General features: G+C 38.7%; 1 protein-coding gene across 29 annotated transcripts in view; it reads right to left on the bottom strand.

The window, feature by feature from the left end:
- Positions 1–27,623, bottom strand: part of ptprda (protein tyrosine phosphatase receptor type Da) — a 128,953-nt gene that overhangs the window by 65,292 nt on the left and 36,038 nt on the right. For 15 of the 29 annotated variants that reach the window (XM_086165884.1, XM_086165893.1, XM_086165887.1 and 12 more), the window contains exons 3-4: positions 3,761–3,909; positions 875–1,016 (exon numbers count right to left, since the gene is read on the bottom strand). In XM_086165884.1, coding sequence (XP_086022010.1) covers positions 875–1,016; positions 3,761–3,909 — 291 coding nt within the window. The remainder of the gene's footprint in view (positions 1–874; positions 1,017–3,760; positions 3,910–27,623) is intronic. The other 14 variants (XM_086165906.1, XM_086165885.1, XM_086165909.1 and 11 more) reach the window with 1 other exon arrangement.

Here is a 27,623-nt window from a genome sequence, read left to right as displayed (position 1 = left end):
ACTCGCAGAGCCAGCTTTTTTACTATAGGATGGAAGCACCCCCGTCAAAAGGAACTAATTTGTGATGTTGTGTAATTGTGGCACATAATGGAGCACACTTCATTCAGGCTTCCAGGGGCTTTTTTTCTAAAGCCATTTCCTCTATTCATAGTCAAACAAGTCATGTTTTAGAGAGATATTACACAGCCTTTTGAGCTCTGGGCTAGTGCATATTTGACTATGAATAGAGTGCTGTGTGTAATCAAGATAAAAAAATTCCAGAGTGTTTATTATAAAGGTGGTGCTGTCAAATTGTTGATATTTATCATCTGACATTTTTTTATGGAACTAAACAAAGTGCCTGACCTTTCCCGCCTGAATTGTGACACATTTATGTAGATGAGGACTGGTCTCTAAAAGAGGCTGCTTTTGAGCATACTGGCATTCGAATATGACCAAAAATAGTGCAGGTACCATAAAATGTGCACTTTATTTTTAGACTGTCACATGGAAATTGAAGCTGAAGTGTAGAGATGAAAAATGACTGATTTGAAAATTATTGCTGAGCTTTTCCATTAAAACACCCCAGGCTAGGGATGAATGGCCATTTGCATAATTTAACTGGCATCTTAATTATTGTGTCAGAAATCAGTATGCAAACGACTTAAGTCACTTAGAAACCAAACTTGCTTGGCTATATTGCAAAAGGATTAAATATTATCATGTTTGGATAAACTATATTGGCGTATCCAATGTCTTGAAGGCCTAACTGCCAAAATGGGAGGGTGCGTATGGCAGAATAAAACAAAGTGCAATCTTACCTGGCTTGGCTGGGACAAACTAGCATATTAGGAGAGTAGGGGGAAGTGGGTATGTTGAGTGAAGAGGAACCTACCACGTAAAACAGTGAGTTTGGTGGTAGCACTCATCTCTCCAACACTGTTGGAGGCAACACATTCATATATGGCTTCATCTCGTGGCGTGCGCAATGGCTGAATTCTTAGCACTGAACCAGAGCCGTCATCGAACTCTATCACCTGCAGGTGCGAGAGACAAGATATGTTAAAGGAGATTTTTTTGTTCACAATGGGTGAGGGACCTTCCGCAGACCAAAAACAACACAAACATTTTGTTAACAACAATGGTCACACAAAGTGCATCCTAAGACATAAACAAAATCTATCTTTTGCTAAGTTTGAGGTGTTTGATTTTGAATACTGTGGTATCAACGTTGAATTAAAATCATCTGTGTGATTCTTGAATCTTGATAGCATTATCTAAGCGTTGAACATTTGTATTTTCTTGTCTTGTTTTGTGGTAAAAATTTTTATAGATATATTACTGGAAATTATCGGGTCCACATATTCTGGGCAATTTACTTGTATATTAACTTGTTCCAATGTGCACTTTCATATTGTACATAATCTAAGAAGCAAATAAATGCAGTTGACTAACTTTAAGAATGGGTTATATTCTCCTGCAGAGAATTTTTAGCTCAGATTTGGCTTTGGAGAGTAAATTTAAACAGCAATATGTCCCACTCTTAAAGTTAACACACTATCCTTAGAAAATGCATCACACTGGATTTTGTCAATGGGACAGAACAGACACAAACACTTAAAGGTGATTTAATAAACGGTAACGAACAGTTGTACCATGGAGTGAAATTGTGGTACAAAACAGAGGAGCGACTGTATTAGACGGACAACACATAAAATGCTCACAAACAGGTGTTTGTTGTAGCTTATTCAGCTATTTTTGCATGCTACACGTTGTATACTCACTGATTATAGAAAGCCCTGTGTCATAACTCAATCACTTTTAAACATAGAGGTAGATTTGAATAAAGAAAAGGCCTGAGATCTCTCTCTGTCACTCTTGCATACACGCCTGCACCCACACACACACACACACACACACACACACACACACACACACACACAAGCGGAGGTCTACAAACTTTTTTCAATTTACAATGTCTGAGCATGTTACACTTAAGCATTTCACTCGCCAAATTACACTCGTGCCGGCATTCAAGCTTGAGATCGCAAAAAGAACAGCTTGTTTTTCGTTAATGCCCAAAAAGCAAATAACAAAAGGAAGTTGTGATGGTTCTTAAAGGCAATGTGTCATTGTTAGAGGATGAGGCAGCAGTCCATAATTGAACAAACATAAAATTATGGCAGCCAACAAGCCCAGTGAGGCAATGATGGAATGAAAACTAGTGTCTTAGCATTCAGTACAGCAAGCAATGCAGACATGATGAACTCTGATAAGATTAGATTAATGTCAGCAAGAGATTAAAAAAAAGATGTCTCCTAGTTCGAAATCATTGCTGTTATGTCATAGCAAGCAAATATGTAGCGGGGAAAGAAAGTGAGACTATGACAGTTGTGAAGGCTGACACAGACATTAGAAATCTTATCAGTGTTTTTTGATGATGTTATTTCTCATGACTACTAAGCTGAAATGCAGATTAAAGCTGACCAAAAATTAAAGTTTCAGCTGAAATAAGGAGAAAAGGACATGCATTTAGATAAAGATGCCACAAAGCAAAAGGAAATCTCAAAGTGAAACAGACTTTCACTTTACAGTAAGCTGGCAAATGTGGCATGTAGTTTACACAGAGATTCCATGACTCTGCAAGTTTAGGTTTCTCTTATCCTCTTGTCTATTCTTTATCTTCCTTTAGTGATGTCATCAGGGTTCAAATTATGATTTGAGCATGATGAATGTCTCTAAAGTCATGGTTGGGGTGGAGATGGTAATAATAACTCCTGAGAGGGGACGTGCTCACTTCTCATCGTGTGCTCTAAAAGTTAAACACACACAGTCCACACAATGCAATAATTTCATCAAGTAGAGTGAATCGAAACTCTACTGTCGGATCTATAATATTGTTTCAGTGGCTATGAAATACGTGATTCAGAAACACGATAAAAGGAACTGTCAATTCAAAAATATAAACACATATGTTTTTATTATTATTCTTTGTAAATTAGTTTTAAACGGAGGCAAAAAAAATACATGCAATTGGCAGAGTCTTCATTCATTAATTCATTATCTACCAGTTTTCTGTAATTAGGGTCGCAGGGATGTAGGAGTCTGTCCTGGCTGTCATTAGTCGATCTAGTCAGTTGATCGTAGGGCCACATATCGAGACTAAAAACCATTCACTCTCTTATTCACACATCTAGGCAGTTAATTAATTAAACCTGCATGTTTTGGATTGTGGGAAGAAAACCCGCAAACCCGGAGGAAACCCCATGCAGGCAAAGTGAGAACATCCATACTCTGCGCAAAAGGCCCCGTGTGGAAATCGAACCAGGGTCCTTCTTGCTGTGAGGTCAATAGTGTCTAATGAAATGTAAAATCCATTCTATTTGAGTAGAAAATGACAAAAAAAGTATAAAAAAAAAACAAATCTGACAGTTGATAATCATGGGCCTGGAACTCATTGTGTACCCTGAAAAATACAATTCAATGATTAAAACAAGGGTGTCTGGAAATATATTCACCCCCCCAAACTGTATGGTTTTATTGAATTGATGGGAGTTTGAACCCCTCCTGTTTGCCACATTATTTGAACCCAACACATCATTCATTTTGAATTTCAAAGCCTGGCCAGCATAACAATTGAAGCTGCTAATGCGTCGTGGCAAATCATGGCAAAAAGCAAGTGAGTGGGACTTGGCACAATGGATTAAGTGACAGGGGAGCCAGAAGCAGTGCAAATGCATTCTCATATGTCGAGCATTTTACATCAGAACAATAGACCTAATACCTCAAATCTCTGGTTGCTGACTTTCTTCCCCTTCTTATTCCACACAATCTTTGGCCGTGGATCTCCTGTAGCTTGACAGATGAATGATGCTACACCTCCTTGCACACCAGTTTGGTCATTGGGAGTTCTTAAAAACTTTGGTGGGGCTAGAAGGAAACAAAAACAAACAAAGAAAAACACATTTAAATAAGCTTAGTGACCGTGCAAGTAATACAGACGAAGTGATTGATACCTCTTATCCAGAAACATAGTGCAATTTTCAATCAAAATGTCTTTGGAGGTCAAGGCAGGAGATTGTCATGACTACACTATGCAGTTAGATCAGGACAAGACAGTTTACAAAGCATTTTGTTATGACCTTGATGGCTGTCAACATATAACTAATATCAGTGCTATAGATATATCAAAACATACTACAGATTTATGGATGTAGTGAAGCAGGACATGAAATTAGTTGCTATGAAAGATGAGGATGCAGAGATTAGGGTTAGAGGGTTGCAGATGATTCACTTCTCCTGAGGGGAACTGTTGGGAGGAAAAGAAGAAGAAATCTATCAAAATATTGGCATGAATTATTTGCATTGTCACAACACTTTCAGTCCTCATGCATAGGTGTCATTTTTAATTTTTGTGTCTGAAAAATCTGATGGCACATTCATTTTTTTTTTTATAATTGTGGTCAAGGTCATCTTATTCTTTGTATGTTTGTGTTTCCTTATCAGTGTATACAGGATCTTGTTGAATTGCAAAACCAGTCAATGAAGAATATGAAAACCATTAAGCAGTTTCACATTCGCACCCAAGAGAAGACAATGAAAGGCCTTTAGGCAGAACACAAGGAACACTGCCCATGCCATTATTGTTCAAAACTTAAATTATTAATGATGCAACATTACTCAGTAGCCTATAAACAATCAAAATATCTCCTATTGAGGTTGTCTTCTGTGTTACGTCGTTAATGAATACAATATCCTGTCAAATTTACGGTTTCACTGTCATTCAATAGTGTTATAGAGACCATGCTACCACAGGTATAGTCTAAAACTCTGAAATTGTATCTGCCAGGCCAAAATGTTGTCCATGTTAGAGCTATTCAAATCACTGTGTAACCTGGAAGTGTCACATGTCTATAATAACAGGTCTCCTCTGAACATCCCACTTCTCCTTCAGCTGCTAGTTCTATTTCAATCTGGGTAACAGAGTCCAAAGCCTTACTGAGCCTGAACCTTTGAAATGAAACGTCATCACCCTCATCTAAAGTACATATTTCTAAAAGCAAATTCCAAATGGAGTTGAATCCTCAAGTAACCCATCGATTGGTCAAGACAAACAAGACAAGGAAACTTCTGAAAACTTCTGACATTTAGGGTGATCAGACACTACATAAGAACTTATTTACCGCCTAAAAGTCTCAATGCTTCTTTTCATTGGTCCTCTGCTGGCATTGAAAATGCAATTGAACTTCAGTTTACTTTGTTCCCAGTAGATTCAAAATGGTCTTCACAGCTAATAACTTGGTGGTTTACCATACTATCATTTATTTTAATCACTATTTGAATCACATTAACATGCTGTGGTTGGTTTTACTGGTGTTCTGCCATGGGGCAGCTGGCCTCGATTAACATAACAGTTAGGTTGTGCAAAGATGATGACATAATCCCTTCGACTAACAATTTACTTTTCCAAACTCTGCATACAGAGTTTTACCTCTAAACATTGTCCTTACACATTTCAGGAATATAATAGAAGCTGTGATTCTATGCTTCAGTTCAATTCAAAGTAAAAATCTGTAAAAAAAATAAGAAAAACGAATAAAAAGAACCTTACTCCTTCACTGACAATAAATGTTTTCTATTATCATGATCATTTTGTGATACTGTCATAGAGTAAATTCAAAAGATATTAACTCAGGTTTTGAAACAAAAGGGATTCTATTATTTCCAACTGTGTCATGCAGGATGGTTTTACAAGGAAGAATATCTTGTTTTGACATTTTCTTTGTCATAATTTGTTGCTAGCTGGGATTTGTGTGACTTTGCTCTAGTCTGGGGGAGAGGTGTTTTCAAGGGTGAAATGGCCAAAAGAATGATTATCAATGTACAATTATTGATGTTTTATGTCGCACTAAATGCCAAATATTTTAACCAGCAATCATGCAAAACACTTGATATCATGCTGCACTGGGCATAAAATCATGTGGATTCTCAAAACAGTTGCATAAAAGCTATATGATGTACTGTCTCAGAAGTAGAGTTAACTAATCTCTAGAAAACCACGAAGTGGAACGATGTCTAAATGCAATGCAAATGTGTCATATACCTGATAACTTCCTGGCAAGCTCTGATTGGCCATGTGGGTATTCTGCTCATCCTAATTAAAACCTCTGCTCAGCCCTGCATGTCAATTGGAAAGCCAACAAAAACTGCACTGTAGCAGAGATGAGATTGCAGCAGAGTGGGACAAGCTTGAACGTGACATACATGCTCCTCTTGAAAATGGTTTGTTTTACTAAACTGCATAATAGTCAGTCTGGGATTGCTGTGTGATTTCTACAACAGTATAATCTGTTTTTTAGCCATATCAGCAATTTCCATAACCTTTTTAAATTGTATTTATTGAATAACTTCACAAAGTTTTCATTGTCAAATGCACAGCCTGGAAACGTCTTTCCCTGTATAATAAAATCTTTATGCAGAACAAGCAAGCACAGGCACCTTGTAGCATATGATTTGACATGATTTTGATGTGAGGCATTTTATTTATTTTCTCCATTTATTTGCTTTTATTTGCACAATGAGCTCCTCCCCATCAGCTAATAGGGCTATTGCAACCAGTATAACAATGAATTAAGATTAAAAACTTGTGTAAATGAGTCTTAACCAAAGCTTCAGTCATTCTCTGACAAGATTTGGTTGGTGAGACTTATTTTCTGCCTCTATCAAGATGATCAAGACTCAAATTATTTCAGTAGCAGTGATGTCTTTGCACTAAGTCTGGAAAGCTTAAGCGCCAGCCTCACTGGGAAGTGTGCTCCATCTGTCCTCCTGTGGGGCAACTGCTTGCCTTTTATCAATCACTTCAGTAAGCCATTAGGCTACACAGCTGCAGTAATGCCAGCCATCTGAATCACCGCATCAGTATCGGTATGTGTTTGTGTTTGCGTGTGCGCATGTGTGTGTGTGTGTGCGAAAGAGTAAGTATGTATGATTGTCCCTGCTCATCGTGCCTGCATGCAGACTGATTTCCACTTCCAGATTGTACTGCCCAGCAGCATCAGTGCCAGCACTGTGACTGGGGACAAATTAACCTGCATCATTGGGAGAGAGGTGATATAAGGTGTAGTCAGTAATCAAAGGGGTGAACAAATAAACAGACAAGCAGCTGGGTTTCCACTGAGTAAAACCACTCCATTGGCTAATTCCATGCACGCTATATTGCATGCAAACCTACAAATACACATGTGTCTCAATGATATCTCTCATTTACCATCCGACATATCTGACAATTGGGCAGCATACTTTACACTGTGTAATTTGTAAGCGGCAAATGCACCATTATATCTGCATTTGCACCTTATCTCATTGACTTGGTTGAAGTGGTAAACATTGGCATCGAGCCGAGAGGGAGCTGATGGGTAATTGATATGCTATTGGGGCTGTTTTCGCTCCAGGGCCATCCATTACGGCTCGGTGCGTCCCTGTATGTCGGCTGTGATAGACTGCTACGACATGTAAGGGAGATCAGCACTGGAGGTGAGGGGAAGAGGGTTGGGGAAAGTCATCACACAATGGGGAGTGATTGAGGCGTGACATGGTGGTAATGGTGTTTTCACAGACATGGCTGCTGATATCACCAACAAACCCCCATTTTAGGTCTGGTGCAGACAAACATCCATTTTGGTCGACTTCTCCAATTGCTTCAGGTAGACATTGGTTGAATAAAACTTCAGTTTTCATGAACAATGCTGTGACTGGCACCTTGACAGCAACCAAAAAGATATAATCTCAAGGCAAACATTGTGCAAACCCATGTACTGCAAACAACAAACCCAGATTTTTCAGTTCAGTCATGTTCGCAGCCTTACAGAAGCCATTCAAACACAAAATCTTCTATTAGGTAGTTGAAAATGTTACTTTGCCAATTATTTACCAAATTCTATTACAAAATAAATGGAAAAAATAATTTTAGGAAATTGAATAACATTGAGCATTGTAATTGTAAAATTCTTGAAGCAACTGAACTGAAGTTTTCATCTCTTATCATTGGAGGTTATTCAGCTCCAACGGAACAAAGTTCACCTGAGTTGGTGTTCATTGGGGTCTGGTTTGAGTTGTTGACCCCTCCTAAATAGTTGTAGGGTATAAATGGATTTGCAAGAAGGTACATGTTGATCTCTCCCGAGAGCCTTCTTTTGTTCTCTAACAAGCCATACATTTGCATAATGGAACATTCAACCAAGATCATCTTTCATTCATTCAGTATATACCAGAAACTTGTCTGTCTGTCAGAACTGCTAACACAAATGCTAAGATAAACTCTCATTCAAGAGGCTCCTTCAGTTCCAATGTCTTCGTAAACTGAATCAGTGATATCCTTCATCGACAAATTGGGCATTGTGTGTTGTTTAACCTTAAATACAAAATTTATTTCAAACCAATAATTGTTATTCTGTTCAAAGCTCCTGATATAATCACAAACATGGAGAACTATTGCGAGGCTACTGTCACCCTACTGTGGAGCTCTACACACTGCCCTTAGGTAATTATATTACTTTGGTTACATTTGACTTGACTATTGAGAGTCCCTGTCGTGGCATCCTCTCTTATTGAAGGACATGGTAAAGACATCATAGTATTTCATGAATGGAAAAGTGCCTTTATTAAGGAGTATACACTAATCTAAAATGGAATCCTCTGGCTTCAAATAGTCTCAAAGTTAATCATCACCATGAAGTTAAAATTAAACTTTTTTGGGCGGTAAAAATAAAATGATAGACACCAAGCGGAGATCCTGAGACAGAAATGAAACTTGACAAAAAAATGCAAGCACTTAATCTTTACTTGCAGCGTAGATAGATATTTTCAACATTGTTGTTTGAATTGACAACTCATTGAGGTTTGAACTGATGGTGTTGAACTTTGACTAGCTGCCATAGGACAAGCAGTTTACTTGAATGGACTGTGTGCAGAACATAATGCTATGATAAATTATATTGATTTTTTTTATCAGACAGGGTATCTTGGAGAGTCTATATTTGATGCAAGTTCTCTTGATTTAGGTTTAGTTTACAGAAAACATTGCATTTAATGAGATCAGAGTTGGGGTTTCTTTTATAATGGTCTTAACATTTCGAGTCACCAAGACTCTCTTGGCCACAGCTTGATTCACCGGACCATTAAAGAGCATAAACTGGCGAGAGCACAAAAAAATGACCCAAAAAACTTTCAGTTTGTTACTTTTCGCTGCAGACACAATGGCAATATAGCTCAGTTTTCACAATCATTCTGGGTGACATTTTTTAATTTAATTTCATTTTGCATGAAAGAGGTCATTTCATCGGTGAACCTTTAACTTGCTGGGTGAGGTGAGGGATTTGGAGGGGGATAATTAATACCAACACACTGGGTGGCAGTCTGCAAATTCTCTGCTCTAATTTTGCCATACAGGTGAAAAAAAGGAACATTTAAAGTTGGCATGAACCTAATTCATTATCCTTAAGTTGCAGCATATCAATGTTGTGATGCTGACGTATTGTCAAAATTTGTTTTTTTTTTCAAAGACTTAAAAAGTGATACATTTATGGGAGGTAAACTTAGATATGTGAAGTTTATAAGGCAACACCCTCTTTGATCTATATACTGCCTCAAAACATGACCCATGCTAGAAAAGGGACACACACAAACAGTAAAGTAAACAAAACAAAAAATAAGTGGGGGAAAAAAAAAGCACAAAGATAAACACCAAATAGTAATCAAGTGAACAAACACTGCATAAATTATTTTCTTCAGGCGCTACACAGCTTACTATCTGCAGCATTATGATAAAATTTTGTCTTTTGTGCTGCCGAGGAAACAAACTCCACATTGTATGTGCTCACAAAGGGGTTTAGGCAAAAAGAAAAAAAAGGAATTGGAGCTTAATTAGAACTGTTGGCTGATTTGCATTGCATGTTCACTGGTAATCTTGCCTTAAATGGAAACTGAAATTATCATTGCAATTAGTGATTACTTGAAAAGGGATATGGCCCCCGAATGATTGTTAATTACTGGATCAGGAATAGTACATTAATTCAATGCAGAGGTTTTAATGCAGTGCGGTGATGGAGACTCGCTGTACCATCAATATTCTGCTGTTTGTCACACATAATGAAGTTCATAATACTATCCTTCTCCCACATTGCCCCGTCTAACTGCTTAAATTTGCTCTATATGAAAATTCATTAGTCATTCTGTGAAACAAATTTAATAGAAAAAACAAAAATGCAGCTGAATGACACAATAATCTTCAGGCAGCATATAATTGTTAGGGGTGTAGGTCAAACTTTCTCTTACAGTCAGAATCTCCTACTGTAGCTGCTTTAAAAAAAAAAAAACAATGCCTTAAAAAGATGTTTTTCTTTTTTTAAGCAAGGCTTCAAAGGGATGGAAACTAAAGCATAATACACAACTCACTTGTGAATTATTTTAGTCAAATATTCAGCCAAAAAGTAATGTTGCAAAAAGCTTATACCCCAATGGGACATTCTTAACCCCAGTCAGTGTGTATTACTCATGCTTATTGGCTCGCCTATGCAGTGTCTCAGCTTCTGGCTGTGGCGCTGTAGGAGTTAGAGCACTTCTGTACAGACAACAGCAACTGCTTCAAAGGGACTAGCTAATGCTCGCGCCCCACATTCAATGCACTGTCAGATACTCTGACAAGATGGGGATAGGGAGGAAAAGGCACCAGAGGTGCACAAGCGCAGCCCATCATCCACATGTCCATCCATGCACTTGAAGCACCCTCTCTCTCTTGTATTAAAAGGCCCTTGTTGCATGAATACAACAGTGAACACTGAACTGAGAGAACATTGTGCACCACTGAAAAAGGCATTAATAAATTGACGGTTTTGGGACCGTACACAATCCTGTAGGGTTCCATTTAAATACATATGATTATTAATGCAACAGCTGAGCATAAGAAGTGTAAGTGAAAGGTTTCCGTCTTCTATTAATATTGTAAATTGTTAAAGGCAGAAACCTTTCATTTCTGCAGACAGCTACATCTGTGACATGGTCTCCTCTGTGGTATAACAATGTTTGCAAAGGAAAACTTGTAGCCTCTCTACTTCTTTACTTCTTGTATCTGTTTCTCCACACATGCAAGCCCGCATGTGCGCCCGCACACAGATTTCTGCCATCTCCCATAGGACACAAACGATGAAGAGGGATCCAGTTTGTCACTTAATAAAACAGCCCTCTCAAACAGATGGCTTTGTTCAAACGGCCCAAACCCTTTAAAAGCTGGAACTCAATTGCTGGTGTGGCAAATCAGACACTTGAAAGACCATCTCCCTTTGCTGGAAAACCAAACAGAAGGAAACATATAAATATTGAATTGTGCCACTGCCGGCATGAGACTTAAAAAAAAAATACGTTGGAAAGGAGAAGGCAGAGGGGGTGAGTACCAGTAGACACTCACCCTCTTTGTTTCTGGAAATTCTCTAAACCTGGGCTGTGGTTGTGAACCAAACAAATTATTCCAGAGGCTTTTCATACTTTCCATTTTTCCTATTTTTTTAATTCATTTGTTTACGGATACACTAATCTAGGGCTTGGTCATGCAAGACTGTTGAAGGAAAAAAAAAAGATTCTTCCTGTTTGTTTTTCCTCCAATGTCTGTAAAAAAAAGAAAAAGAGGGACCTTCGATAAGTAATTCTAATTGTGCAGGCTTGCTCTGTTTGGTAGTCAGCACAGTCTATTTGCAAAAAGTTAATTATCTGATAGGATAGGCAGTGGCAGCCACTAACACAGAAAGGCATTAGTTCATTCTGTTATCCACAAGGCAATGGAACGATTCATTAAATGGCAGTGCTGCAGCAAAATGACCAATAGTTATCATTCTGGAGCTGCACAGGCTTGGGGGAAGGGATGGTTTGAGAAAGAAAAAATGTCACGGTGATAAACATTCTTTGGCCATGTCAGCTGACTGGCATGTGTTGACACTTAGAAATCAGGATTGTGACTTATTGTGATACGATGACCTCACCTTCTATATAAACTAAATTGTGTGTGTGTGTGTGTGTGTGTGTGTGTGTGTGTGTGTGTGTGTGTGTGTGTGTGTGTGCGTGTGCGTGCATCTCATCGGTGTTGTTTAATACGAATTAGAGAAATGAAAACCAGAAAGTGTGGAAAAACCAATGAAGTAAGCAGCATGTTTGACCATCGCTGTTCAACACAGAATTACACTATGTTTGGGTCTGTCCTATTTCTTTGTAGCATAAACACTTCACACAATTGTCTTTTCATTCAACCATAGAGCGGAAAAGCTTACCTCACATTTGTCTCAGTTGGAGCAGAGATGGATTATGTACTAAATCATTCCAGGGTTTCGACACTGTATATTTAAACAGACTCTAATTTTATGGATAAGTAGTGCCAAGCCATTTCCGACGGATGCTAGTTGTCAGGCCATGAGAAGTGACACGTTCCCTGTGCCGTGTTTTCTCAGGCGCTTATTTGTGAACTACCTCATGCTCCGGCAGTTTTGCAAGATGAATACTGGCTTCCATTCTGTGGGTTCTTGGACAAGATACTAAACATTACAGAACCTTTCACTCTTGAATCAAATACTGCTACAACGGACAACAAAAATATGCGACCAGATCTCAGTGTCGTGTTAAACAGCTGTAATTTGAGATATATGGATAGATAGAAATATAGATATTTTAGTCATCCCACAGAGACATAAATAATTGTGCAGCCATATGAAAGATTTAGCCAAATATCTGACAAATAAAGACTTGAGGCATAAAAGGCATAAAATATTAACATTAGTAATTATTTTTTAAGATCTACTATTCCCTTGTGGCTGCCACAATACCTCCCTCAAAATAGTCCAATTGTAAACTGTATGAATTATTTGATCATTTTTCATGGTATTTTAATTGGTTTATTGAACAGTAAATGAATGGCATTCTACTTTCTATGTTACCATATGGGCTGCATTTTTATGGGTTGTTTTTGTAAGCCACACACTATTAATAATCTTCCATCACAACCATGTCTGCAGTTAATCTAAGTTGAGGCTTTTAAATTCTTAATTGCAAACCCCTAAATAAAAGAAACCCCTGTGTGTATAGCCAAGTCTTTGAAGAGGGTAGGTGATATCAGGGTCAGACTGGTAGATGACATGTTTCATGTGGAAGCAGATGGAGCATTACGCCCTCTTGGGATAGAATTAAAACATCCCAGAAAAAATGATCAACAACAATTGTGGAATATCTTGTTTGAATAGAGGAATTAATTACGGATTAAATAGAGGTAAAAGTGAAGGTAGTATGACTCTGAATGTATGCACAGTCATGTTCATTGTATGTGGACAATACTAGACAGTCTGTTTGTCAGGGAGCTTAATATTTTAACTTCAGCAATGTCCTTAATATCCCATTTATTCACCACATATGACCCAAAAAAAAGTGCCTGAAGTACTTTTCCCCAATATCTTCCATTTTAATTTTGGGATATACATATTATATATATATATATATATATATACGGGAATTTTGGGAATACATGTCACAATTGAAGAGTTTAAAATGAGCATGACTACATAAAGGAAATCCACTGTTCCAGTACACGTTAGGTTGAGAATAGGCTGGAGCAATCTGAAGGTGATGGACTGAAAAGAAAATTCCTAAAATGTAACATTCCAGTTGTAATTGACAAACGACAAAGGTTACATAAGGACCAGAGATGATATATACTTTGAATTATTAATAAGAATATCCATCCATCCATCTTCCCCGCTTATCTGGAGTTGGGTCGTGGGGGCAGCAGCGAGAACAGTGAGGCTCGGACCTCCCTCTCCTCCAAACACATGGTCCAGGTCCTTAGCTGTGCAGAAATACATGCTTCTCAGAGTACATGTATTCCATGTTTCAAACTAAGTTTTGATAAGCAATTTCATGGAATATTGAGCAATGATTTCTTGGAGACTGAAGGAAAAAATGGGTTGATTCCGACAGACAAGCAGTCTCCTTGGGCCATAGGACTGTTGGGTGCCGGAGATGTGGCCTTTGGACTGATGAAGTTGGTTACGCTTCTGTTCTAAGTCCTTTTCAGCCTTAGCCAAACTGAACCTCAATTGACAGAGCGAGAGCGTACACAAAAGCACTGGCCTCAAGTGCAAATGTTTGCCAGCGATAATGGGCTCTGGTCCACTAGATAAGTGCATGTGTGTGGCTTTATGCATTTATTAATAATAAATACAAAGGCATGTGGATAGAAATCCTGTAAAGACAGTGTATTTAATTGTGACTTGGAACTATGAGTTCATCTATTAATGGCTTGTTACTAAACCAGCCAGCTGCAGGATTAAGAATGCACGTGCATAAGCTCTCAGGACTTTTTTTACTTTTTACCTTGACTCTTAAGAAGCACAATTGTGATTGATGACTGGGGCTGTTAATTATAAACGTGGTGCGGTGAAACTTTTCGGACAGAAGAATTAAGAAAAAAAAATCACAAACAAAAAAAGCCAGTTAAATTACCACAAAATGCCACTGGCCGATCCTCAATAGGTAATGGCCTTATTCTCACATAGATTAAAGGTTAAATTGCGACTTCTCACATTGACTCGAAGTAATTGCTACATTCATTAACATTCACTGTACTTTGTGTGTTAAAAAGAACACAAAGTGAGAGATTATTCAAGGTGAAGAGGTCCATTGTTTCAAATAAAAGTTCATAGTGTTTCAGTTCATCATCTCAATGATAGCACATGCATAAATCAAAAAGAAGTGTTTATCAACCCAAATCAAAATTTACATCTGTTTCATCTGACATTGGAACATTCTGCATATAAATGCAAAAGCTCAACTTACTTGCAGAATTGATTAAATCCATTGTATTTGTATGTTGTATCATTATAAATTATCTGTACATCATGGATTTATCAGAATGAAGGAATTCATTTCTAACTGTTTTTTTTTTTTTTTTGTTTGTTTTTTTTTTGTTATGGTAACATCAGACAATATAATATGATGTAAAAAATAAACTATTTGCTTTACGGAACCAGAAAGCTGACTTTGGGTAATGTACTGTAAAAGCCGGAAGAGTGCATATCGCAATGTTCTCCTTGGTATGTTTTTGGAGCAGATATTTTCTCTTTGCAGCATGCACTGTGTGTCGACTGCCATTAATCATTCCACAGGTGCAGGCACATTGTCAGAGCCCATACATGCCTTTTCAACCTAGGAGGAAAGTGGATTGGTAGTGGTGGTGGGGTGGAGTGGTGCAACTGAACACGTCCCTAAAAAACAATTTCCCTTCCCCTTCTTCTTCGACACTGAATTTGTCAGAAGGAGGAACCAAGTCCAGATTAATTAGATTCCATTTTGTGGTCATCTTTGTTTTTTCCCCCTTCCATGACGTTTTCCTTTTTCTTTGTCTTGCCTACAGTCCTTACTGCCATCCCTGCTCTATTTATCAAATTGCCATCTAGACAGTGCCTTCCCCCTTCCTTGCTGGGAAGCCATTAGAGCATCTCTACATTGTGGCGTCCAGATTGCATTCTGTTCCCCTCTCACAACATTTATCATCTTTTGTACTAACTTTTTATCTGCCCCTGCCTTGTGTGAAGCCCTATCTGCAATGCACACTTTAATGAAACATTCGGAGGTGAAGCTCAACTAAATAACCTAATTAAACCAAGCAAACATGAACAAAAGGAAAAAGGAATGCATAAAAGGTCTTTGTGAAAATGCCAGAGGAGGAACACACACAGATGGCAGTGAGGAAGTCAAAACAGTGATGTGGCATGACGCCCATACCGTGCTCATCTCAGTATTTATAGCTCTCCTAGAGGTGCTGTTGTTTGTACAATGTCATCCTCTTAATGCAATTTGGACCAGCTCGGAACAAACGTCCATGTGTATTCTGATAACATATACATTTACTCATTAATAAATGGCAACTATGTGAAGGTAAAGCTTTAGCAAAGTGAGACTATGTCTCCATCATGACAGGACTAGCATTAACTATTGGGTTTTACAAATCTTGCCTCTCACTTCTTCCTCTCACATTTATTTTACGTCTTGGGCAAAAGTCAGGCCAGCTCTGATTGGTCTAATTAGGAACCAAGTGAAGAATGCCAAGCGTCATAATTATTGGCACACTGCTGCAAACAGTATTGAGTCGATACTGCAAAACGTCAGCAGGGCATTAGCTGGCAATTATTAATCCATATCAAGCTGGAGTGGACAATTTAATTATCACCAAATCAATAATTGCAGATCTTGTAAAGATGTAGAGGAATGACCACATGCATAGACCTGCCTTCTGAAAACCTATGTAAGAAGGAGGTAGGGATGGCTGAAAGCTGTGGCAGGACTGTTATAAACTTTGCTTCCTTTATTAATGCACACAATTTCTACTCCTCGGTATGAATTGGAGAGTAGAAAAATATCAAACTTTAATCTGTCATTTAGAGGTTGCTATATTCTGAGAACAAAGGGATGCCTTGAGTGGCATTTTTCTCTATGAATAGATTCAACTTTTTCTTTTTTTTCCATTACATCATGTGGTTACTAAAATAAACCCTGGCCGAAGTTGCACATGTCCATGTGCAGTCCAGCAGAACTAAATATTACACATACACATCTGTAAAACCAAATACATAGTTTGATAATAGGGCATTGTGTCATGATGATGCGATGCGGTATACCTCGTATCAACATTTTGGTGTGACATCACATCACGATGGTAATATGCCTAACATTTTTTGGAATTTGATGCAGTATAAATAATTACAGTGATTGTAGCCAAAGCAAACTATCTCCAATAATGTCGCTTGGGCCTTTGTACAAGTGATGAAACAAAATAATTGCTGTGTAACAGGCACTTCTGGATTTCAAAGATACCACACAATGAAGCCTGACAAAACGCAAGTGTCTGTCCTCCACAAGATAGCCAACATCTTGAGATAAGAATACCCCGTGAGTTCTGTATTTCCATCTTTTTTGCATGCTTTTATTGTCCTCACGTTTTCATCTCTGAATCACTTCTGTCACGATGTAGCCAATTGATTACTGCTTTGTCATTCTGATCTTAGTAACTTCCCATAATATTTGCTGCACTGTTAACAATGTTAGTAGAGTATTTTAGTTTGAGATTGCACCTTTTCTTCATGGGACACGTTTAAACTGACAATATTTGTCAGTTTGAACCGACAGTTTCAAGCTCAAACATTTTGAGCAGGTCAGAACACAGCTTCAGTGCTCTTCTGTAGCAATAGTGACCCCAAACTTTGAGAAGAGTTGTATTGACTCAGATAGAGATACCATCCATCCACCCATCTTCTCTTGCTTATCTGGGGTCTGATTTGCAGGGACAGTTGTCTAAGCAAGGAGACCCAGACTTCCCTCTCTCACTTCATCTGGCTCTTCCAGGGAATCCCAAGGTGTTCTCAGGCCAGCCAAGGGACATGCCCAGATTACCTCACCAGGGAGATGTCCAGGAGACATGCTGTCCAGGTACCTGAGGCACCTCATCTGGCTCTTCTCAATGTGCAGAAACAACAGCTCTATCCGGAGCCCCTCCCAGATGGCTAAGCTTCTCAGTTTATCTCTCAGGGAGAGCCCGGACACTATGCGGAGGAATTTTTGCATTTTAGCTGCTTGCATCCCTGATCTCCTTTCAGTCACCCCCCACAGCTTGTGACCATAAGAGTGGGTGGGAAATTGAGGGAATCAGCAATCGAGATCTTCGTCTTTTGGCTCAGCTTTTTCTTTGCCACAACAGACCAATGCAGAGTCTCCTGCTCCATTTTTCCCCTTACTTGTGCTCAAGAATACAAAATACTTGAACTCCTCCACTTGGGGTAGGATCTCATCCCCGAAGAGGTCTCTCCCCTTTTTTTCCTGCTAACCATGGCCTCTGATTACAAGATGCTCATTTTCATTATTCAGCTGTAAATGAGGTGAGAGGTGGAAATCATGGTCAGATGAAGTCAAGACTACCACATCTTCTGCCACAAGCAAAGACCTAGTGTTGAGTCTATGTACCCTGGTTAATGTCAACAAAGGTTGCGAGTAGAATCCAACCATCACTGGAAAAAACCCTTACTAGGGACAATACGAACATGTCCCACAAGGACTGAATGTCCCCTGCCTCCCCAAAGTTCTGCCAAATTTGTGAATTTAAGTTCTTTCTCTAACAGCTGGATTCTGCCAGATGTTCCCAACAGACCCTCAGCTTGCCAGGCCTGACAAGAATCTTTCCTCAACATTGGAGCCAACTCACCACCAGGTGGTGATTAGTTGACAGTGCCATGTCATCCAAGTGTCCAGGACATGAGGCCACAAGTCAAATATTGGATTGCCAAGTGCACATATGTACACCCTTATGCCTGAACATGGTGTCAATTATGGACAGTCTGGGATGAGCACAGAAGTCCAGGTTCAGAATAGAATGGCCATTCCTCTCAATAACACCTTTCCAGATCTTAATATTGTTAAGTCCCCCAGTGGAATATGGGAGGCCCCCGTAGGAGTGGTCTCAGGCACACCTTCTAAGGACTCCAGAAAGGGTGGGTAGTGTGAACCTATCCCCCAACCTGAAGGTGGGGGATAGGAGGGGGATAGGAGGCTTCCTTCATCTACTGGATTAACACATAGGCATGGAGTTGAGGGGCAATAAGTATGCCCACACCTGCTTGGCTCCTCTTAGTGGGGTAAATGCCAGAGTGAAATATGAAGAGTTCAACCTCTCTTGAGAAGACTGACTCCACAGCCCAAGCTTTGTGTCAAGGTGAATTGAACTATATGTGTCAGGAACTTCTCAGCCTGGCACACCTACACAGGTTCCTTTCTCGCCAGAGAGGTAACATTCCAAGTTCCTAGAAATACCTCTCGCAGCAGAGGATTGGTCCTCTAAGGTTGTTCACCTACTGCAACCTCCCAGCTTACAATGCGTCTGACCCCCTTGACATCAAAGATATCTCTGAATTCTATTCATTTATTTATTTTCTTTATGTGAAATATGGACTAGAAAAGGAGATCAAAATGTGTCACTCATTGTGGAATGCTGTCTCATATATCTTTTCATCTGTGCCTTTTATCACTAAAATTGTGTTGAGGTAGAGGTTACTTCAAGTGATCGAAAGAAATGGATAACCGCCATCTCATCCATTTTGAAAATCTATCAAATTGAGTCAACCATTCTTTTTTTAGCTCCAGTTGTTCTTTGTTATGATTTCTTTTATTTTTGACATTCTCTGACCATTTGCTTAGTCATATTGTGATTTTTTTTAAATTTCTTTTGTTTTTCCTAACACCACATTTTTGCCATGTCTCCCTATTATCTTCTGAAATCTACCATATAGTATATTTGAATGCATTTTACACAGCCAAACAGGGCAAAACACAAGGGTTCATTCATTTGTACACCATGAAGGAAGCACATCACTGAAGCAAACATCAGAGAATATGATCTAAGGCCTTCTTGCGAGACCATCTGATCAGTGATGTTCTTTAATAGTAATGGAGAATGAAAGCACATTATTACGGACAAGCTTTATTAGTTAATTTATTAAGCTTTATTTATTAGGTGTACTGTCTGTGAGTGGTATCTGGAGTTGGGTGCACCGTGGATGTATGTACATTTGCTCATGTTACTGCTGTCTGCTTTTGCTTTTATATGCCTTTATATCAGATCAAACATCATCAATATGGAAAAAATAAGTGGGAAAAAAACCTGCATTCATTTTAGTTTTGTACCAATTTATCCTCTAAGGTTCCCACATGCCCGGTGGGTAATCTCTTTAACATTGAAAAAGTAAAAATATGACAGTGAAAAGAGATAGACTTCCTCCCGAGAGTGGCAAATATGTTGGTGTGGTAAAATCCTGTTCGGCATGATGTAAAAAATAAATATCAACAAAATAACAACCAAACTAGACAAAGATCCTGATCTTCTCTAAAACATGCACGTATGTACGCATGCACACACATAGCCACACCATCATACGTTAACTATCAGTAAAATGGGGGAGACAGCCGTGGCTTAAGGGACTGTAGTATCAGGATAAACTGAGATCTTGAAAGGACTTTGAAGAGTTTTTAAAGAAATATGGTATACTTGTGTTTACTATCATAAGAGCTTAAAGTTTCAAAGGTATGGCAGAAAAAAATGTCTGCATTCACTGTCACCCTATATCTGTATTTTCATTTGGTTATTCTTTAGTTGATAAGAGAATTATGAATAAATATGAGATAGCAACACTGGAGTATTAAAGCCATGACGAAATATTGTTGAACCGTGCTACTATGGATGCATTATACATGCATAATAAATGTTTGAGCACCCTGCCAAAATTGTGTGTGTATGTGAGAACATATACTCTGTTTTGTGATGGGGTGCTTACTTAGAGTGCTGTACCATTAGGAACAAGGGCTTGGCTTCATTTCAACTGGAAAAGCCTTTGGGTCTGGCTGTGGCGTGAGAGCATTTTTCACCTCTCAATGGAGGCTTTCACTTTCATTTTCCATAACTAATAAACCACACCAAAGCTGTGTGTCATAATAAAGCTTTGCTCCTAAAATGGCTTGACTCACTTGGTAGTGCAGATTGCCAAAGAGGGAGCAAGTGTAAGCCAGTGAGTATTTGTGAATATGTGCATGAGCAAATGAGTGAGTAAGCAAACTGTTAAGTGTGGGGATGGGGTGACAGATAAGAATGACAGGTGGAATGTGTGAGAGAGTATTAGGTGAGAGTGATAACTCTCCAAAGACAGACTTTGAGCACTCACTCCATCACTCCACCAAATGTAAATCTACTGTGACAAGAGGAGCTTAGGGCATAAAGATTCCCAATCTTCATTAAGCATAGGGAAATGCTGTAGGTAAGAAGGTGTGGATGTAAGCTTTCTGGCTGGAACTGAGAGGTACCCCTGAGGCATTGCATGGAGAGGAATGGTTTAGATCATTAACCTCACCACAGAATCTCAGCAAAGCCCCACAGGCACACAATTGTGCTGCACTGAGATCAGTGCAATGCACTGCACTCTTAGCTCACCTGGAGTGAGACCAAAGCACCAGCCTATAGTCAGGTGTCTTTCATACACAAAGACAGGCGCATACAGAGTAACTGTAATCTGCTGCAAATAATCAAAACATGCTATAATGTCTAGTCAAAATAATAACAAGGAGCAATGGTCTGTGTCCTTCAAAAAATAAAGGCATTAGAGCTTTACTTCTTGAATCAGACTTGTAATCTTATATTTAAGTTGCACAGTTTTGCTAAATGTATGCCAAATATACATTCATTCTGATATACATATCCAGATGAAAAATATAAATATCTTTCAGCATTCATATATCGAACATAATAAAAAAAAAAACAGTAAATCCAATAAATATCTAGCATAAGTATGGTGTTCTTGATGTGTTGTATTTATTATTTTTTCTCACTAAAATGTCACAATTTTCATGACAATTTCAATGACCAGCAAAAATAGTCTTTAATTCGCTAATCTAAGCAAGTAATGGACTTGCAAAAAATGCAATGACACCAGCAGTGCGTATCATTTACAATTTATTAGAGCAGGTTCCCTTGAGACTTGTATCCTTCAGTGAGTTCACTGTCTCATTCAAATAAATCTGCATTAAAGATGTTAAAATTAAGATTATCTTTGGGCCTGTGGTTTTCTTCGCAAGAAACCTAAGGCTTGCATTACTTTGTAGATGATTTGTATTCTTGTGTTTATTGTTCATACCTCACATGCTGTAAACCATCATCTGGGAAGGCCAGCCTGATGTATTTCAGACTTGACTGGTCTAGTAATCCCTTTGCTACCAATCGATTAATTGCACTGTCACTGTGGCAATGTCACAAAGCACCTGTATTGTTACACAGTTCACTGGTATTCTATATGAAGGGAGATCAGATTTAGTGCATATGCCAGCAAGGACAAAATCATGGGAAGAATAAGCCCTGTAGATGCAAAACAGCTGGCATTGAGCTCTGCTCACCGGCTGATCCCCATTTTCCTGGCATGCTACAAGGTACCCTTTTGTGACTGTGTGTATGTGAATGAGAGAGAGAAAGAGCAAGATTGTGTTAGAATATAAATGCTGTCTGATGCAGTACATTGACATGGTCCTCTTCTGTTTTTTTCTTTTTTTCTTTTTTGCCCAGCCACTTTATATCTTAACCATTTTTCAGATTGAGAGACCTGGTCTAAAACAATGATGTTACACTGTTGTGAACACTTTTTTCAAGTCAATGTGTCTTAGAGGCATAAGTGCACTTAGATATAGCATTAGTGGCTAGTGTCTAGCCATTAATTACCTGCATTTTGGGCTTGTGCAGCAACTCCATATTGCATGTGATTATCTGCTTTTCTTGAGAGTGGGAGGGTCAGATGTGTTGTGAAAATTGCTTGCCTTTTGTGTGATTCTCCGGTCTAAGTGCAATGTAAGAGGGAATACAATCCATAGATGAGGCAAATGGCCTTAAATAATACACTTGGGTGTAATTGCCAGTAAAATCTGCATTCATGGATTTAATGATAGGCCTGATACCATCTTGAAACACAATTGCACAGTGCATTGTTGACAAGGAGTTGGTGCAGGCATTTTCAGATGAAGAAAATGATAGTGACTCCTTACTAATTTTTTTTTCAACCTGCAAGCCAGAAGCATCATGCATGGCACTGATCGCATTGTTTTATCTCGGATGTCAGTCTCATCGCAAGACCTCGATCCAAACAACGAGATGATAATTAAGTGTTGGCACTTTCACCAGAAGGTGTTTTCAACACATCCATTTGAAGTGTTAACATGATACACACTTTCTGCTCATAGCCGGTGCTACTGGTTTTAAATGATGCACTGCACTAAGACATATTTTAAAATGAGCAAGTGAAGCCAACAATGAGATTTCCACTTGAGTAGTGTCCGGCAGAATGATGAACGAGGCGGTAGACTTGGGGGAATTACAGTGATTTACTGTTTGGGTACTGCTGCTGTGAGTCTTACTTCCCTTGTGTTTAAATACTATTTAATCTAAATACACAAACATGTAAGCTGTGGGTTTATTTGTGCCATTTAATATTGTCAGTTAGTGTTTTTTTTACAGGGTATACTGAATGTGGGCTCCTGCTCATAAGAGTACACACTGTGCAGCATCCCTACGTGTGTGTGCATGCTTTGTACATTAGCACTGTGTGGGTATGAGAGTAGAAGAGGATGGAACAGACTCATTTTAAATCGAATTAGCATGCAGGCAAATTAAGCAGAGGGATTTAATTTGAGCCGTTGTAAAAATGCTAATTTCAGTATAGCCCGGAAGCTCATATGCAAATACAACACTATTTTACAATAATTCAGATTAGGCCAGGCATGCATAAAACACACATATTACAGCCTGATTTCATCTAGGGAATTGAGGATCATTAGCTATTGGACTTGTTGCAAGGTTATCCACTTTTGGGGGTATGTGTGCATGCATGTGTCGGTACATGCCTGTGTTTTTAAAATCCACTGATCTCAATGCGTTGTTACTGCTGTATCCTTTTTAGACATTTCAGAATATCATCCTCATACTCAATTCCATAAGAATACTGACTTTTGTGTATTCGACCATGCAAAAGTGATTTCTATATGTACTCACAGCAACACAAACTCAAGCACTAATCTTGGTTATCATCATTCACATTCCAACCAGACCAGAATGCTATGAGGGTCTGTGATACTAGATGATGGTGCTGGAATGTAACTGCAGTAATGGTTACCAAATGACTTCTGATAGAGCAGAAGACATTTTTGGATTATAAATGTATAACTTACCTTTATGTATTTTATGATGAACATTTGGGAAAGTAGTTCCTACCACGGCAGTATATTAAAAGATAAGAGTCCTACTTAATCTTAGTGTATAAGGACAAAATGCTGCTGCTGTGGTCACAGCCTGTAGGTGCAATAAACTCCAGGAGAAATATTTTTCAAAGCTGCAATAACTAATAACTAAAGTATAATGTCAGATGAAACAGCCACTTGGTAGCAGCTTTAAATGACTAAGCCGTTCACTGGTATATTACTACACTTTAGTATTGGCAAACTAACTGTTCTTGATCAAGTATTTCAATGGAAAACATGGCTCATTAAAGGATGTAGAGAAATACTTGGTATCTGTTCATTTTTTATGTATTTTTATTCAATAAGTGTCACCTCTGACCACTGCCTCAATAACATCTGAAAAAACATGGGAAAATTGCTCTGCATGTCCAAAGGTAAACACAAGAGAGACTAAGAATATTTAGAGAGGCTGGGGAAGCCTGTCAATACTGATGGATGTTTTGCACAGCAGTGTTGGATTGCTGCAACTCACCATAGTATCCACCAGCCACATGAGGAATCGATTAAATGCCTTTTAATTCCAGATTCTAACAAAGTGTGGGCTGGCTGGTAGAGTGGGCATCCCTCTAATCAGAAGGTTGGTGGTTTGATTCCTGACTCCTCCTGTCTGAATGCTGTCTGAATGTTCCGAATCACCCGGTTAGTGCCTTGCATGGTAGCTCTGCCACATTTTGTTTCTATGTGTACGTGAATGTGTGAATGCAGTTGAGCATAGCCACCAGGTGAGAAAGTGCTATATTAGTTGAGACCAAGTACATGGTCCAACTCAACAAGTGCGTGGGCAGGCAATACAGCAGGGTTTTTCCTCTTGCATTTGATTTGCATATCTATTAAGAGCTCAGACATCTCCAGAAAGGCACATCTCGGGTTTGTCAACAGCTACCTTTCTCCCTTGAAAATACATATATTTTATGTACAATGTCTGTGTTTTAAAACCTAAATAGGTAGTTTAGAAAAAAACAACAAAAAAAAGCACCTTTAGCAGATTATATTTCCCCAGTAACATTAACAAAATAAAGCAGTACAATGTTTTTTGTTTTTTTTTAACTCCATTCAAATGGCTGGGGATTGCTAAATTGAAAATTCAAATGTTTAACTGCCAGTACAAGCTCATGCTATAATATATAGGGAGGCAAACTCTGTAAGAGTTAATGAGAACAATTGCAGCCACAGAAAAAAACAAGCAAGCAGAACATATATATAACTATCAGAGTCAGATTTATGGACCATGTTGACACATACAAGGAATTTGTCTCCAGTTGACAGTTAAACCTAGTATTGTTGTGGAGGTAAGCAATGACTCGACAATAACATTATAAAAAATCCACAATACAAAGTGCAGAGTGCAATATCTGTCCATCCATCCATCCATCCATCCAGTTCAGTGTTCCAGTCCTCGTATAACATTTCTTACTTCCTCAGTCCTTGTTACCTTACCCACTTATTTATTACTTGTATGAATTCAAGGTTGATTGGAATTACATTTCATCCTAGATACTCATTTGTGCACTAGTATATATGTTTCACTTTGCCGTTTAATTTCCATCCTCTACTTCTGTTGCCCATCAATTTTGGATTTGGCTGCTTCATATGGAAAGCACTAGGGTACTATTATTGGGAATAATTTATAGGATATTGAATGTGTTTATCTGCTGTTCCTCAGCCAAATTGTGACCCACTAGTTTCAGCCAAGTATTGCTCTACTGCTTTGAAACTCTGCACTTCTCAAGATAAGCTGGTAACTGTGTCCTAATGGAGATGCAAATCCCTACCATTCTGGACTTACATATCAAGTCACACTGAGTTAAGCCAAGGCAGGACAATGTGTGTGGGAAAGGCCTAAAAAGTCTGGAAGTGTTTTTAGCCATCTCAGCTCAAAAATAGAGTACATCATATTTGTTTTAATATGTATATTTTACAAATGTATTTTAATAGCTCTATTGTTTCTAAAGAGCATACTATTTTCAGCAATTATGACATGCGTAGTATAGCGTGACTGGTTAACCAGCGTAGCTTGTTGTCAATTGACTTTTGCAGTTAAAACAGGAAAACAAAGCCTGAGGGAACCTTTTAGTCACATATATTGAAACACACTCTCCTAAGACTAGGGGTTTCTTTGCTAAATGTCCGTCTTTGGCTTATGAAATCTATTTAGTTAATGAACAGCCAAGTTATTTAGTGCCCAAGCACATACCAAATTATTTCCCTGATACATCCCTGTTCAGGTGGATATGTTAAATGCTTCCAGCACTCCTCTCATCCTCTTTTTTTGATGTCACGGTTTAGCCATAGACAAAGATAAATTGTTTGTTGCTTCCCTGCATTTCCTTTCTCCTGTGCTGTCCCCTTGGCTCACCGGGGACAATTATGCACATCTTTCAAGCCATTGCCAAGCCCAATTTGCCACACAAATTAAACAGGCTGCATTTGAAGAGCAAGGGGGACAGGGTGAAGGAGAAAACGAGAAACAGCGAAAAAAGGAGGGGGGGCTCTTTAGCTTTGTGTTGTAATTGTTCTCCAAGGTATAGATCCCAAATGAAAGTATTTGTAGAAGAAATACACTCCATTAATCCATATCAGAATGTTTATAGGAGGGACTGATGGCATATTCCTTGAGAGAGGGCCACTGTGTGGGGTAGTGAGCAGGACTGGCTCTTAGGATCATGCCATCTGTTGAGCTGGCCAGCTCAGCCCTTTCTGCTCTCATGTGTCTCATATACTTTACTGTCCACAGGCACAGGTTAGTTCACACCCAAATAAATCCCAAGCACCAACAGAGGGCAGCTTTTCACTCATGAATTCAGGCAGTTTTGGATAAATAGTGTTCATTTAAAGAAATGTAAATTGAATGGAAGACGCAATGGTCTTTAGTGAACTCTGGGTAGAGATTGTAACACAAATGCAGCAGGGAAATTAAGGAGTCCTTGCATCTCTGCAAAGGGCCATTGCTCTGCTCTCAAATAGCAGGGGTAAGGAAAAAACAGAGAAAAAAACAACAAAGAAGCAAACATACCCCCCCCCCAAAAAAAAAAAAAAAAAAAAAAAAAAGCAGGAGCTCAAATAAATAAAAACATGGAAAAATCATTATGAGAACAATTTTGGACAAATAACACATGGGGGGAGTTCAAGTAAAAAAAAAAAAATATAAAAAAGGGACTGCAGACAAAAAAAAATGCATGCCATATGAAGAGCTTCTGGTGTTTCATAGGGTTCTCATATCTAAGTCAAATAGAGGATGGACACCTCATCCCCATGACCTCATTAACAGCCATCCACTGTGATTAACTCATGAAATGTTTTTTTTGGCTTTGAAATGATGACCCAGCACAGCTGTCTATACGTGGGGTATAGGAGTTAGCAGCAGCTGTTAGCAACCAGACAACCGGAGGAAGGAAGTATGGGGGAGGTGAGCACATGGGTATCAAGTTTTAGAGGCGCTGACTGCACTTATGTTTGTCTTTGTTTGTGCTGAAATGCATCTATGGAATGTCAAGAAACAAAAGAGTCAAGTTTTGTTATAGTATTTGCTGAGGGAAGGTTTTGACAAAAGTTTTTTTTTTTTTTTTCAGTTAAGCTGTTATGTAGAGACTTACAGACAATAAGGAGGGGTGCATTCAGACACAACTGCTCCCCCCAATGGTAACGTATATTGACTATTACTGCCATTTTGGGATGGCCCCTTAATTTAATTGAGTCAATATATCCTCGAGCTCCAAAGCAAATTGTAGATAAACAGAGAATGT

Source organism: Fistularia commersonii, chromosome 19, assembly GCF_037954325.1.
Source record: "Fistularia commersonii isolate RoL2024-O1a breed Wild chromosome 19, RoL_Fcom_v1.0, whole genome shotgun sequence".
In the NCBI taxonomy this organism is placed as follows: domain Eukaryota; kingdom Metazoa; phylum Chordata; class Actinopteri; order Syngnathiformes; family Fistulariidae; genus Fistularia; species Fistularia commersonii.
The sequence above is the reverse complement of the archived record's forward strand: the minus strand, read 5'-3'. Positions and strand labels throughout refer to the sequence as shown.